At 41.9% G+C, this 14581-nt stretch overlaps 1 protein-coding gene across 1 annotated transcript; it reads right to left on the reverse strand.

The window, feature by feature from the left end:
• Nucleotides 1-956: 956 nt before the first annotated feature.
• LOC140349078 (transmembrane protein 168-like) lies at nt 957-13623 on the reverse strand. Its single transcript, XM_072435295.1, has 7 exons — nt 12794-13623; nt 11333-11714; nt 7631-7942; nt 6688-6830; nt 5745-6019; nt 5004-5200; nt 957-3650 (listed from the first exon to the last, which is right to left on the reverse strand). Exons 1-7 carry the CDS (start codon nt 13240-13242, stop codon nt 3297-3299), a joined length of 2112 nt encoding a protein of 703 aa, XP_072291396.1. The 5' UTR covers nt 13243-13623; the 3' UTR covers nt 957-3296.
• Nucleotides 13624-14581: the final 958 nt, after the last annotated feature.

Raw genomic sequence — 14581 nt, forward strand, 5'->3', positions numbered from 1 at the left:
GATCAACCAAAAAAACACTTAAAAACATGCTGCTGTATCTCATGATTTTATAAAGTTTTCAATAAAATTATGCAAAACGTGGGCGTGGTTGGTGGTGGAAATGGCGCAGATTGGCAGCCTCAAGTCCATCAGTCTGTCTCGGGGCAGATGTAGCGAGTGTGGAGCCTGGAAACGAGCAATAATTGGACTGATGCGATTATAAGCAATAACAATTAGTATTTACCTGTCAGTTTTCTAATTATGACATCGTGTGTGCAAATGTCTACTTTGATTTAGGACATTTTGGGGACATTTACATATATACTGTAACAAAAAGAATCAGACAAGGCAAGAATTAAGTCTGATTTTTGGTTTACGTTTGGAGAAATGTGATAAATAAAAACACATGACATGTCACTTAATGGACCCGGAAGACAAAGCAGTTTATTTTAAATGTCTTTTTTCTCACATTAGTTTTCCCCTTTTTGCATATTTTTGTCAAACGTCGCACAAGATCCAACGATTACTGGAGGTTTAGCTCTTAAAAATAGTTTAAATTACATCAACAAATACACAAGAATTAGGTCTGATTTTTGGTTTTGGAGAAATGTGATAATTAAGAACACATAATGAATGACATGTCAGTTAATGGACCCGGAAGACTAAAATAACGATCATAAACATGTTTTCTTTCTCACGTTAGTTTTTTCCCCTTTTTGCATATTTTCGTCAAACGTTAAGTATTAAAACAATCACAAATGAATAAGATTGCTCACATCAGATCCGATAATGATAAAATAATCAATGATCAGATTTAACGCTTTAGTGCTGATATGAAATACATTTTCTTGTTTGAACAATTACTGAAGGTTTAGCTCTTTACAATAAGTTTCCCCTTACGCATGATTATCTACATTTCAACACCTTGAACTGGACACGGTGTAAATTAGAACAAAAAACACATACGGCAAAATAACATCCGTGAACGCTGCTTTATTGCATAGCTGTTTTACATTTTGCATAATATAAAAAAAACAAACAGGCTCGACTTGCATAGTTATAAGTTATCACAAATTGTAAAAAAAGTGTATTTTTCTGGAGTCATAATTAACTGGAGTCGTCACAAAATCAGGAGGAAAATAGAGAATTCCTTTAAAAAAAAAAACTATATATATAAAATTAAGTGAATCAGAAATTGCATAGCGAAAAGCGGGAATAAATTAGTTTTACGATTGTCGTTTAGTTTTGCAAAAACCCTAAATTCACGTTGGGCTTTGGTGGTCAACATTTAAGGCACATATTTACACAAAATACTGTCCCGTGTGCAAACGATCTCAATGTGCTTTACGTCATCCTCAGTCGGACAAATATTAAAGGTTTGTCAATACAATGAAGGAAATGATAAGAGTCATTGCAAATTGTTATAAAAAAAAAGGCTTAAATCAGTAACTTTCTACGGTTGGGTTCACATTGGAGGGAAAAAAGGACCGATAAAATATAATTACACAAAAAAACCACATCCCATGTAGGAATTTATCAATAAAGGCAAACCATAAAAGCAAAATGCATCAGATATTAGTACAACCAACACGTTTGCTCCAGTTTTAATTCTATAGTTCTCACATAAGTCCGTAAATTGGAGAAAAAGACTGAAATATTGAGCCAGTCTTTTGGATTTCATTTGTTCAAAACACCTGCCTAAACATAACACTAGAGGGCGCTGCAAACAACACGCTGCCGTCTAAACCGTTAGATCTAAATATTATGACTCGAGATCTTATTTTTTGCTTTATTATACTTTTCTTTGGGGGAAATGATCCAAATCAATCCTAAAATCGTCTCTAGATCATTTTGTAAAGCGAGAAAAGCTGCATAACACCACAAAGGCCACATCCGTTTTAGAGTTCTATACAGTTTGATCACAACGGCAGAAATAAGGTTCAACAAAAGTGAGACCAGGAGGTGCTTTTGAATATGGATTAAAGATCATTTCAAACAGATATGAGTGGTTTGTGTGGCAGTCGTCATACTCGCTTCTACACGGTTCAGACTTGACCACGAACCTTCAGGACCCTTTGTTTCGACTCCGGTGTGAACCCGTCGTATATTATGTACTCGGTTAATACAGTAGCTGCCCGTCCAAATACTCGCGCCGCAGTTTCCCCTCCGCTCGCGTCGGCGCTCGTGACGACTTAAGAGCGCATTGGAACAAGAAAAATGGTTTGTATCGGTGGAAAACGTACACCTTTAGCTCAAACTGTTCATAAAAGATGGGGTACTTTTGTCGACACATCAGAGCGTTTAGTTTGAGAGCGCTGTCCCCGGTTTGAAGTGTGAAAAGGGCACGTCATCCATTCTTTTTGTATTATTACCATCTTTCAAACCAAATCTTTACTTCAACATCTCACGTTTCATAGCTTCAGATAATGCGTGTGTTGCAGAGCACGCATTACTGACTGTTGAGTGTTCCCTCATCAGGATTTGGTGTTTGCGCGCCCTCTACTGGCAGCAGAGGGACTTTACGTGGAGAACTAAAGGCGCTGATGCAGGCACAGTTTCCATTAACGCACTTTGACAGGACAAATGCAAGAATTTCTTCACCCCCAAACCAGTTATGCTTCACAGCCACTACTTTGCATCAGCGGCTAAACTAGCTAATGTCTATTTGATTATTTGTTTTACAGTTTAGGTTTGGGCTTTGGGACAGGTTTGAGTCATTTTTTTGGAGTTAATTTATGGACTTCAAAACCGGCACAAGAGACTAATAGCGTTACAAATCTGGGAAATTTGAAACCAGAGTGTTTTGTGAAGCTCAGAAGGAGCGACACCGTGAACATGATTCATAAAACAAGCGTGAATGAAACTAAATACCGTATTTTCCGGACTATAAGTGGCACCTTTTTCCATAGTTTTTGCCGGGGTGCGACTTATACTAATATTTATACTTATATACTTATACTCCGGAGCGACTTATGTGATATTATTTGTTATTTTCACACTTGCAACCGCATTTCATACTCCAGTGCTACTTATATATGTTTTTCTTCTCCATTATCCATTTTTTGGCGGGTGCGACTTATACTCCAATGCGACTTATTGTCTGGAAAATACGGTATAACTCCAGGTATGTTCTAGATGAGGGAACAATATAACAATATGGTCAAAAGCTATAGAAAAAGCCAATTTTGCATAATATGTGTCCGTTAAGCGAAGTTCTTTGGGCTCAGAAAATGTCCAAACTACGCGGCGATGACCCTGACCTTCAGCGAGAGCGCCGACACGAGCCGAGGAAACCGTATGTGCCGCGCTTTTTTGCCCTACGACCGCACGAGTTTGAAGCCCTGCCCGGTGTCGAGAATGGCCGGAGGGAACCAGGTCAGTTTCAGCCTCTTTAAACACCTCAAACACACGCCGCAGAGCCACAAAACGTCCAGCCGGCTGCACCACAGCGCCAACTGCACCACGGGGTACGTGACGCGCGGGAAGTACGCCCCCCAGTGGCTTGTCACGTCGCTGTCGGTGGGCAAGTGCAGCGTGTAGTCGCCCCACTGCTTGGACAGGCCGTAGACGGCGTGGACCGCGCTTCCCCGCTCCGACCACCGGATGTCGCTGTGGGGGTTGCAGTTGTACTCGACCCATTGGGAGGTGAAGTCTCCGAGCTGCGGGACGTCCTGGGCAGAGGGGGACACGGGCATTTTACTACATCTGGTAGTTTTTGAATAAATTATATTTCAGTTGTAGTTTTGAGTACGAAATTTGAATATTATAAACTATAATACAACTAGTGAACATTTTATTAAATTTATTTCACATACTAGGCATTATTTTGGCTGTGATCGTCTTTTTCACATATTTTGCACCCAAATAATAAAAACATTTGTAGCATATCGAAATTGCATAAAAATACTAAAATATACCTATTCTAATGTACACTTTTTAAAAATTGTAATATTCTAATGTTTATTCTGACTTTGAAATGTTGCTTTACTTACTTAATCACTTATAATATTTGAAATACTTTTAAATCACTTCGATTTAGAAGAGTGAAGTATTTATACAGCAAATATTCTCTGACATAATCCTAAACTAAAAACAAAATAAATCTATTGAAATCTATATTTATCCATCACAAGTTTGGAATTTACATTTTCAAATACCACTTGCTCGTCTCTATGGCGATGCCATTTGCTTTGCCGGAAATGTTCCACAGTACGTCAAACCGCTTCATCTCCACGGAGAAAGACAAAGGACACCGCCACCATCACCTGCGTTGTATTCATATTATATCATCCATAAACGTGATAATTCAGGTCTCATAATCGTAACAACAAAATATTATGGTGACAATTTTAGAAGCAAAAGTAAGTGTAGTAAAGTAAAGTAAAGTACTTTTATCTTTTTGTCACATTTAGTGTATTTTGTCATTCAAACTGTTACATCTCATAAAGCTGCTCACAAACTTGAGAAATATGAACGTGTTGGACGAGATGTCACACAGTCAAAATCGCGAATACGGCATTTTCCGGACTATAAGTCGCACCTTTTTTCATAGTTTTGGCCGGTTTCAACTTATATTTATATTTATACTTATATACTTATACCCCGGAGCGACTTATATGTGATATTATTTGTTATTTTCACACTTGCAACAGCACTTCATACTCCAGTGTGACTTATATGTTTTTTCTTCTCTATTATGCATTTTTTGGCTGGTGCGACTTATACTCCGGTGCCACTTATAGTCCCGAAAATACGGTAGTCGTTAAATCGTGACGTTTTTTAGCACTATAACTTGACATCGTGACATCCCATATTCAGGCGTATTTTGATGTATCCTTTTAAAGCCTTTTACTGTGGAACATTTCGGTCAAAGCAACGACATCTCCGTGGCGACGAGCAACCGACTCTCCAGGAGAAAATTCGCAGAGTTCATGTCTAAAAATCCCCAGGCTGATCATTGATAAGCGATTCGGACTCATACTCGGTTTGGTCCGGCTCGTTCTCTCGCACATATTTGAACCCACCTTTTGTGCCGCTGTCGTCATGGTTTTCGACAGCGTGGCCCCCTGCACGGCCACGTAGACGCCCTCCGCTCGCCGCACCTCCCTCACCCAGGGGCCCGAGTCCTCGCAGTCCAGCACCAGGATCAGGCGAGAGCAAAAGTCACCGTTCTTGTCCCTCCACCAGTCCACCACCTGCTCCAGACCGAGAGTGTCTCCACCTGGAAATGGGACTCGTTTACAGCACTTGGAGCCACAGAATACATTTAACCGTCTGCTGAAAATATTAGGCTTCTGCTGTTGCCGAGCCTGAAGCGGCCAAAACAAACACGGTGACGTCGACGGACTTGTTGAAACACAATTTTAGCGGGAAATACAGATAATTTTCTTTCTTTTTTTAAATGTGCAGAGGGAAACGATGTGTGCATTTGTGAATGGGAAAAATGTGTACTTTTTTCTCAACTGGATTTATCAAACATGTTATTACCGTATTTTCCGGACTATAAGTTGCACCATAGTTTCGGCTGGGGTGCGACTTATACTTATATACGTAAACTCCGGAGCGACTTATATGTGATATTATTTGTTATTTTCACACTTGCAACTGCATTTCATACTCCAGTGTGACTTATATAGGTTTTTTTCTTCTCTATTATGCATTTTTTTGGCTGGTGCGACTTATACTCGGCTGCAACTTATAGTCCGGAAAATACGGTACATCTGCGGCATGTGTTCGAGGTGGATGATCTGAGTGGTCTCTTTTACCGGACAGAGCCCAGTCCCCGGAGCGATGCGTGTGGCCGCTGTAGTAGATGATGTAGGTGTCGTGCCGGGGTCCGTCCGGGGTCCTCAGGTCTAAGAAGGAGCGGACTTTGGCCTGAAGAGCCTCCAGGGTGACTCCGCTGGTGGAGTAGTCGCAGCCGAACGACTCGATGAGGTGATGGGCGAAGAACCTCTGCACGTTGTTCAGCATCGCGGTCGAGCGGAGGTTCAAGTCCTGCACGGCGTCCGGAGGCAGCAGAGTGGGCTGTCCGTCTGGACTGAAGAGACGAGGAGAGAGACTGAAAATATCGTTGTTTTAGTTGGGGCTGTCCCATTCTCAATTGGTCTAATCGATTAAAGAATGGTGTAAAACAATAGAAATGCTTAACATGAACTTTTAAGTGTCTTCAATGTGCGTTTTCATTGTCTTTTACTAGAGTTTAGTGCAGTTTATCTCCGTTTGTATCCGTTTGTTCACCTCATTTCAGACGCACTGATGCCCCGCCTTCTCTCTGACTGTTTGAATACCCGTGATTTCAATTATTACTTAAAAGTTCATCTTTATTTTTTCCACAATCAAGCCACCATAGGTTTTGGCCAGGGTGCGACTTATACTTATACTCCGGAGTGACTTATATGTGATATTATTTGTTATTTTCACACTTGCAACCGCATTTCATACTCTGAGACAACTTATGAGACAATAAACAATAATACCGCTAAAACAAGACATTATTGCCAATTATACCACCAGATTACTGCATAAAAGCTACTCATTCATCTTCACTTCAAGCTGTTTCTGAGCACACTGTCGTAACATGTTGAAATAGTCAGAAATGTTGATCGTTCGCACGTTCTTCCGGCGCCGGCTTAGTTCTAGTTTCCTTAAAGTGTTGGAGAGAGAAGGTTCTGGTTCAGTGCGTGTCGGGCGGAGTGGTGGCGTTACCTGCAGTAGTTGGTCGGGATGACCACGGCGTAGCCCACGCAGGTTCCTCCGAGGCTGCGGCCCAGCTCGTAAAAGAGCCCGTGGAACAGAGACTCCAGCGGCAGAACCAGGACAAACACGCTCAGGAACAGGCTGCTCGAGCTCTGAGGGAACGAGGAGAACACTTTTAGTCCTCACTTCTTCCTAACGGATCCAGAACATCCTAATCCTTCATCATCGTTATTTATTACAAACTATTACACAGCTTTTAGAGGCCAGAGCGGAGTTTTCCACTGCTTCCGACATCTAGCATGCTAACAGCGGACCAGTGTTGCCTTTGGGTTCACAGAGGATAAAAAAAAAGCTGTATTCTAAAGCGTATTAATTGCAGACAATTACAGCGGTCTCATTTTGACCCCAAGAGCTGGTTTTATAATATATATTTGCACAAGGGCAAGACTAAGGCCCTTTCATTTCCCTGAATGTAAGAAATAAGCAGAGTTAACTTGGTCCAGACTCGGCTAAGAACTTGAATTTCCGTAACAACACAGGGCGCTTAGTTTACAAGGAAAAGTGCCTCAAAGGTAGAAGTATTTCCCCTCTCAAAGCTGTATCTAGAGCGAGATCTTGAGTAGTCTTTACTTTACTCGAGTCAAGACAGCTTTTTGTTGTTTTTCCAATCCCCCAAACAGCCTCACTGCTCCGCACGTCTCCGTTTGATGTAAAAAGTGAGTTTTTTTTAATCAGCTGCTTGTTCCCACGGACTGCGGCTACTCAGAGCATGTTGTGAGGTTCTCTGAGATGGTTTGAATTGCAATATTGATCTCAAACCGTTTCAAAACTGCAAATAAAGATTCACATGTGTAGATTAGAACTGTAAAGCAGTCAAAATCGTAAAAACATGAAACAGCCCTCTAGTTTAGCCCGGTGATACTCCTAAAACCCATGTCATGTGGAGCCTGACCTGCCAGCACAGAGCCCCCACCGCCACCGTGGACCCCAGTGTGAACAGCAGGAGGCGCTCCGAGATGAGGCAGAAGTGTCTCATCCCTTTGGAGGCCATGATCTTGTCCAGTCCGCTGAGGTCGGGCCCCTGGGACCAGCTGAGCCGCTGACAGTCGCTGAGTTTGGTGTGAAAGCCCCAAACGGTCACGACGAAGACCAGGTGAGAGATGCTCCAGAAGAGGGAGGCCACGATGAAGCCCGGGACCAGGAGGTACCACGAGTCCAAGTGCAGCAGTTTACGAGCCGACAGAGCCAGGAACAGCGCCTCCACCTGGACGCAGAGAGAAACCACCTCAGGGACTTCACATTTCATAAGTTTAGGATGATTTAGGCCGGTCCCAACAATTACAGCCGAGGTACTCGACTTATCATGTCACAGTGGGATTCTGTACAATTTATTTTCAGTACCATATTTTCCGAAGTATAAGTGGCACTGGAGTATAAGTCGCACCAGCCAAAAAAACGCATAATAGAGAAGAAAAAAACATATATAAGTTGCACTGGAGTATGAAGTAAGGTTGCAAGTGTGAAAATAACAAATAATATCACATATAAGTCGCTCCGAAGTATATAAGTATAAATATAAGTATAAGTCGCACCCTGGCCAAAACTGTGAAAAAAGGTGCAACTTATAGTCCAGAAAATACAGTAAGTCTGGCTCCATTTTGTACTGTAAGAATAAACTTTACACGGTACATTTGAGCTGTGGGATTGAATTATTAACACGTATGACAGACTATACATGATAAACTAACAACAGAAATGTTTTACCGTATTTTCCGGACTATAAGTCGCACCAGCCAAAAAATGCATACTAGAGAAGAAAAAATTGCACTGGAGTATGAAAGGTAGTATGAAGGTTGCAAGTGTGAAAATAACAGATAATATCACATATAAGTCGCTCCGGAGTATAAGTATATAAGTATAAGTCGCACCCCGGCTAAAACTATGAGAAAAAAATGCTACTTATAGTCCGAAAAATACGGTAATTTGTTATTCAAGAATATTATTTTTCATAGTGTTCCTGTAGCTGAGGTGAACTTTCTGTAGCTGTGTGGTTGTGAGTACAGTTACATAAACCCTTCAGGCGACTCTCTCAAGATGTCAAATACAAAGACCGTGGAGTTAATGATTAGCTAAAACTTGCTTTGCCCACATTTTTCCTCTCAACTGTTCTAGTAGTTCATAAATTGAAAACGGCCTACGCTCCGTTCACGCTCCAGTGAACGCAAACCAACTAAACCTGAGCGACTACGAACAAACAAACTACAATAAGGCTAACGCACTGATGAGGAAATAAACACTCAATTAGCTGCAAGATAAGACAGGCTTGAATAGGTTGAAGCGGCAAAGTCGTGACTGTTTTGAAAAAGTTCGACTGCATTTGATTGATGAACTGCAATATTTAACTTTTTTATTATTGAAAACAAATAAAAAAACATTTCAAGATTTCCTGAACAAAAACAATAAAGACCTTTGATAAGTGCAATGCAATTCACCACAAAAAGGTGCCAATTATATACACAGAGGAGCCAAGAAAACGGTCAAAAATCTAATATAGCGCTTGGACTTTGACCAATGAACACATTGTTTATACCGTATTTTCCAGACTATAAGTCGCATTTTTTCATAGTTTTGGCCGGGGTGCGACTCATACTTATATACTTATACTCCGGAGCGACTTATATGTGATATTATTTTTTATTTTCACACTTGCAACAGAATGTGAGAGTGGATGTAATGTCTGTAATGTCTATGTCTCTGTGTTGGCCCTGCGATGAGTTGGCCACTGTCCGGGATGTACCCCGCCTAAGGCCCGAAGTCACTGGGATAGGCTCCAGTCACCCGCGACCCCGAAAGGGAACAAGCGGTAGAAAATGGATGGATGGATGGACAACACTTGCAACAGCATTTTATGCTCCAGTGCAACTTATATATGTTTTTTCTTCTCTATTGTGCATTTTTTGGCTGGTGCGACTTATACCCCGGTGCGACTTATAGTCCGGGAAATACGGTATCTGAAATGTATAAACGAATAACACAATTTCAGAAGCAGAGTCCTTGTTGTCTGAGCAGGAAAGACACGAGGACCTCCAGCTCTCCCACACCTCGGACAGAACCGTGTGAAAGACGTGTGGTGGGCGTCACAGTCACAGACCAAAGCTGTGAAGAAGCTACCGGGGCGTTCAGAACAAAGTACAGCTGCGTCTAGTTTATTCCTGGTTTCGTATGTGGGATCTTAAGACTTTCAGGACGACACATGAAAGCAGCATACTGACATTACGCCTCTGGAAACGTGCAAAGGATCGTTCACGTCCAGGAGCCAAACTGCCATTTCAGTTTGGTTTCCATTTTAAGTCAAACACTGAAAACATTTGTGTTTGTGTCATTAAACAAGTGCATCTTTAGTTACAGGTGGTTTTATTGCAAAGAAATACATGTCAAAACGTGTATTCTGACCGTTATTGCATACTTGTTTAATGCCATACTGTGGAATATTCTCTACAGTAATAAATGCAATACTGTATCATAATGCGAGTCACCACCAGTACAATATACTTAAGTCACTCTATTTTATATATGTATTCATTATGTATGTCAGAATTCTAAAAAAAAATTATTTTGATCATGTTATTCAGACAATATTCTATAAATCCAACAGAAATATGTTAAAACTTGTCTTTAAACGTATTAGTTGAGGAGTAATCATCAGACGGTGAAATGTGAAATTAAAATAACAATTTATACCATGATTTTAAAGTTTATAACAGAACTTTGATTTTTATTCAGCTCTTTTTGTAGTATTTTACCCTATACACAAATATTACATGATTTTAAAAAGATCATTCACAATAGTATCTACATTTTGATACATTGCCCACCTCTAGCTCAGTTAAATGGTTAGATTTAAGTCTATTGTAAGTCCATCTTTTTTATATTTATACTGTTCTTCCAACACTGGAATTTCCCCACCGTGGGACAAAGAAAGGTTCTTTTATCTCTTCTAATTGTAGACAAGCAGGGGCTGTTTCATAAAACGCGTTCAGTAAAGCTAGACTTTCTGCAGGACTTCTCTCTTGACCGAGCATAAACACAGGAGTTCAGTCTTAATCTGTTTCATCAGCCGCACTCAGCCCAGTTTCACGTAATAAGAGCAGCTCTGACCGGCCACGAGGAGCAAAGATACAGACCGACCTCTATAAGACACACCCACCTCCACTAAAACCCCTTTAAGCTACGCCCACCTCCACCAAAACCCCTGTCCTCTACCAAAACCCCTTTAAGACATGCCCACCTCCATCAAAACCCCTTTAAGATACGCCCATCTCCACCAAACCCCTTTAAGACACGCCCATCTCCACCAAAACCCCTTTAAGACACGCCCATCTCCACCACAACCCCTTTAGGACACGCCCATCTCCACCAAAACCCCTTTAAGACACGCCCATCTCCACCACAACCCCTTTAGGACACGCCCATCTCCACCAAAACCCCTTTAAGACACGCTCATCTCCACCACAACCCCTTTAAGATACACCCACCTCCACCAAAACCGCTTTAGTTAAGTTTATTACGTAAGCAATTAACTTTTAGGAAACGGGCTTCCGGTGGCAGGAAAATGTACATACTGCATGTTTACTTGTACTGAAAAGCCCATTACCAGCAGCAGAGGCAGCAGCGACAGCCTCCTCCACAGGCCTCTCCAGATCAGAAACGGCTGCCAGCGCTCAGTCACGGAGAGTCCGCTGAAGTACAGGTCCAGCAGCGGGTCACAGAGGAGCTGAGAGAAGAAACAGGCCAGCGCAAACGCGTTTATGTCCAAATGGAGGGACTGAAAAAACGCCACTTCGGTGACGACGGCGAAGAAGACGAGGTTCGGCAGCGACAGAAGAGCTTTCATTCTCAGGGCGACCATGACGGTGCCCAGGGAGACGAGCAGCACCATGACGGAGAGGGACTTGTGGATGAGCAGAGCCGTACTGGCCACTGCGAAGCCCGCCAGCTCCAGGCGCTCGGCAGAGGTCAGGAAGGCCGGGCGGTACCTGCAACAAAACGGATATTTACCCCACAAAACAGTTGGCAGATATAGTTTTATCTAATGCCTTAGTTGTTGTTTTTTCATTGAGCCTCTACATCTACAGATTATCTACTTTTACCATTACAAATTTAAAAACGGCTCCTACAAAAACCATAATGACAGTTTTACGACTATTATACTTTCACTAATGTACATGCAGAATGCGACATGCGTTTAAAACATTTGAAATACCACAAACCGAAAGGGAATTCATTTGACAATAATCAACAATAACATGGATTTTGGAGATCAACATAAAGTTAATTGTTGTGGTTAGAAGAAGTGGAAGATTCTAAAGGACATTTTTACATGAACTGTCCATTTGATTCTTAATCCTATCAATCCTAAAGATGCACTATGTAACTTTTCTGGTCGAGGTTTTGCCATCTGCTCGTCTCCATGCCCAGAAGTAGCAAACCTCGTAAGACATACATTTCAAGATTTATTTTTTTAAGTTGAACTTCCTTTTTGGTGACTCCATTTCTTTTGCTGCATTTAAACTAAAATAATGTTTGTCTAACTGGAGATTGATTAAATGAATGCCATTCTTTGGAACAGTATAGGCAAAGCAGTGCTCTTGTTTATAGGCAATGTTGAGGAATTGTCCCCATTCAAAAGATACATTTAGTTTTGAATTGATTGTTGAACTGGGAAATTAATCAGATTATAATCAAAAACATGTGGTTTGGAGAAGAGTTTGAACTTCGGAGGAAAAAGACATTGGGTAATTTATTTTGTTAAATGGCACAGACTGAAAGTATGTCTTTATGTTGCGGAATCAACACTGAAAGCCATTTGTGTTTTGTTTTTGAAATGAAAAAGTCAAATCAAATCAATAATAGTTACATAGTGCAACTGTAATAAACAAAGATCATCATCAGCTTTACCTCTCATTCAATCATTGCCACAAACACACAAAGCACAGGAACTAAAAGAGTGAAGCCTAAAGAATAAAGTCTTAACACTTGGATACCAGCCGCCATAAAACACAAAAGAAGAAGATAAACGTGTAATACAACTTCATAACTACGTAAATACACTTGCCTGGTGCGGCCGAACATCCTCTCCAGCAGTGCCCACAGCGTCCGCAGCGCCATACTCGCCAGCATCATGTAATTCACCGCCAACTCCTTCACGTCCGTCCTCACAGCGGCGGGAGGGTTGACAAAGCAGAGGAGCCCGAGCAAAAACCCGAACCACAAATGCAACAAGCTCAAGCTCATGCGTTCCATGTTGAAGAAATAGTGCAAAACACACGCGATCACCAGCACCAGCAGCGCCAAAATCAAAACGGCGAGTATCGTGGAGCCCTCCGTCGTCTCCCATCGCACGTAGAGGCCCAGGAACAGCGCGATGAGCAGGTTGATCCCGGATAAATAGCCCAGGCACCGGACCGAGGACCAGACGCTCACTTCCCCGGCGTTGACCTCCTCCAGCCGGGTCATCGCGGCGTGGAGGCAGTGGCTCACGCAGTAACGCAGAAAACGCAACATTTTTAGAAACTATTTTTTAAAGACGGTTTACGAGTCTAAACAGTGTCCGCAGAGGCACAAATGCGAGTGGGATGGAAGCGAAAGGCGTGCGGCGACATAACGGCGCGATCGACACCGTAGACGTTAGTTTGGAAAGCGTGAAGCCGCTCACTTGTTGACGCGGTTAGCCGTTAGCTCCCGTGGGCTAACGCAGGGGAACACGGCTCGAGTTACATGTTTTGGCGTCGTTCCTCGACTTCTTTTCGTCTCGGTTCAATGGGAAGTGTTGGCATTGATCGTCCTAAAGCCGCGTGACCCGCTGACAGAGGCGGGAATTGCATATCAATCAGAAAACTGCGCCTGATAAAAGTTTTGAGGCAGATGTCGGCGCCATGTTTTCCGGCGGAGCGTCTACGGGGAGAGAGAAGGGTAAAAATGGGTGAGGAAACGCGAAGGCGCCGGAGTGCGGGTGACGTCAGAAGGCGCCGAGGTTCATGGATTGTGGGTTTCAGGGTATTTACAAAAAGTACAGTAGGGTCAATTGTTTTGATATATCTTAGCATAAACTGATTAACAATTAGTAATCTTGATTGGAATTGCACTATTATAAAAACCTTTTGGAAATAATTCAATAATATTTTATAATTGTATCAAATCCAACTTTAGGTTAAAATTTGAACATATCATTTTTGGTTTTCATGACACAAAGGTGGACTATAGTAAGAAAATGTCAATTTAAATTTTCACCATCAGTATCCCTTTCCCCCCCTTCTTATTAAACAAATCGAATCATATTTGCTCACCATTTCCAAAAGTTTAAACCAAAAAGCCATTTTTACTTCTGAAAATTGTATGTCTCTAAATGTTTTTGATGTATGAACTGTGATTATAATTGCAATATGCCCCCCCCCCGGCATTACTTTACCTGTTTTGTTTGTTATAAATGTCTTGTTAAAGATTTTTGACTATAAAAAAAATTAAAAAATTAAAAAGGTAATGGTTGTTACACTACGATCTGACATGGGGGGCCGCACCGAAGAGGAAGGAGGAGTGGGTGGCGGTGGCGTGGCACTTGGATGCGGACTTTTTACATAATTAAAGGTGGAATGGACGATTTTTTCAGCAATTTTTTTTATCATATTTCCTCGTGGCGTGGATAAATCATTAGTCCTGCCACGTATCAATCATAAAACGCACCTACCGCTCACCTGCAGCCGCGTGCGGTTCGTCCCCACGTTTCTGCGTGCCTAAGCGCATGGATCTATCATAATATAGTTCCCTCAGTGTACGGGACAAAATGAAGACGGAGAAAGACAGTTCGAGCTGACGCAGAAGTGGACAGAAATCTACGGGAGACGAG

The sequence above is a fragment of the Eucyclogobius newberryi genome, unplaced genomic scaffold (assembly GCF_026437365.1).
Source record: "Eucyclogobius newberryi isolate DKJ021-1_F unplaced genomic scaffold, fEucNew1.0.hap1 SCAF_7, whole genome shotgun sequence".
NCBI lineage: Eukaryota > Metazoa > Chordata > Actinopteri > Gobiiformes > Gobiidae > Eucyclogobius > Eucyclogobius newberryi.

Excerpts from the sequence above, each read along its gene's own strand:
- LOC140349078 (XM_072435295.1), bottom strand. The coding sequence starts at position 13,242 with ATGTTGCGTTTTCTGCGTTACTGCGTGAGCCACTGCCTCCACGCCGCG. Across the intron at positions 5,201-5,744 it reads CGGGGACTGGGCTCTGTCCG|GTGGAGACACTCTCGGTCTG; the intron begins GTAAAAGAGACC and ends TCCCATTTCCAG. Across the intron at positions 3,651-5,003 it reads TGACGACAGCGGCACAAAAG|GACGTCCCGCAGCTCGGAGA; the intron begins GTGGGTTCAAAT and ends CCCTCTGCCCAG.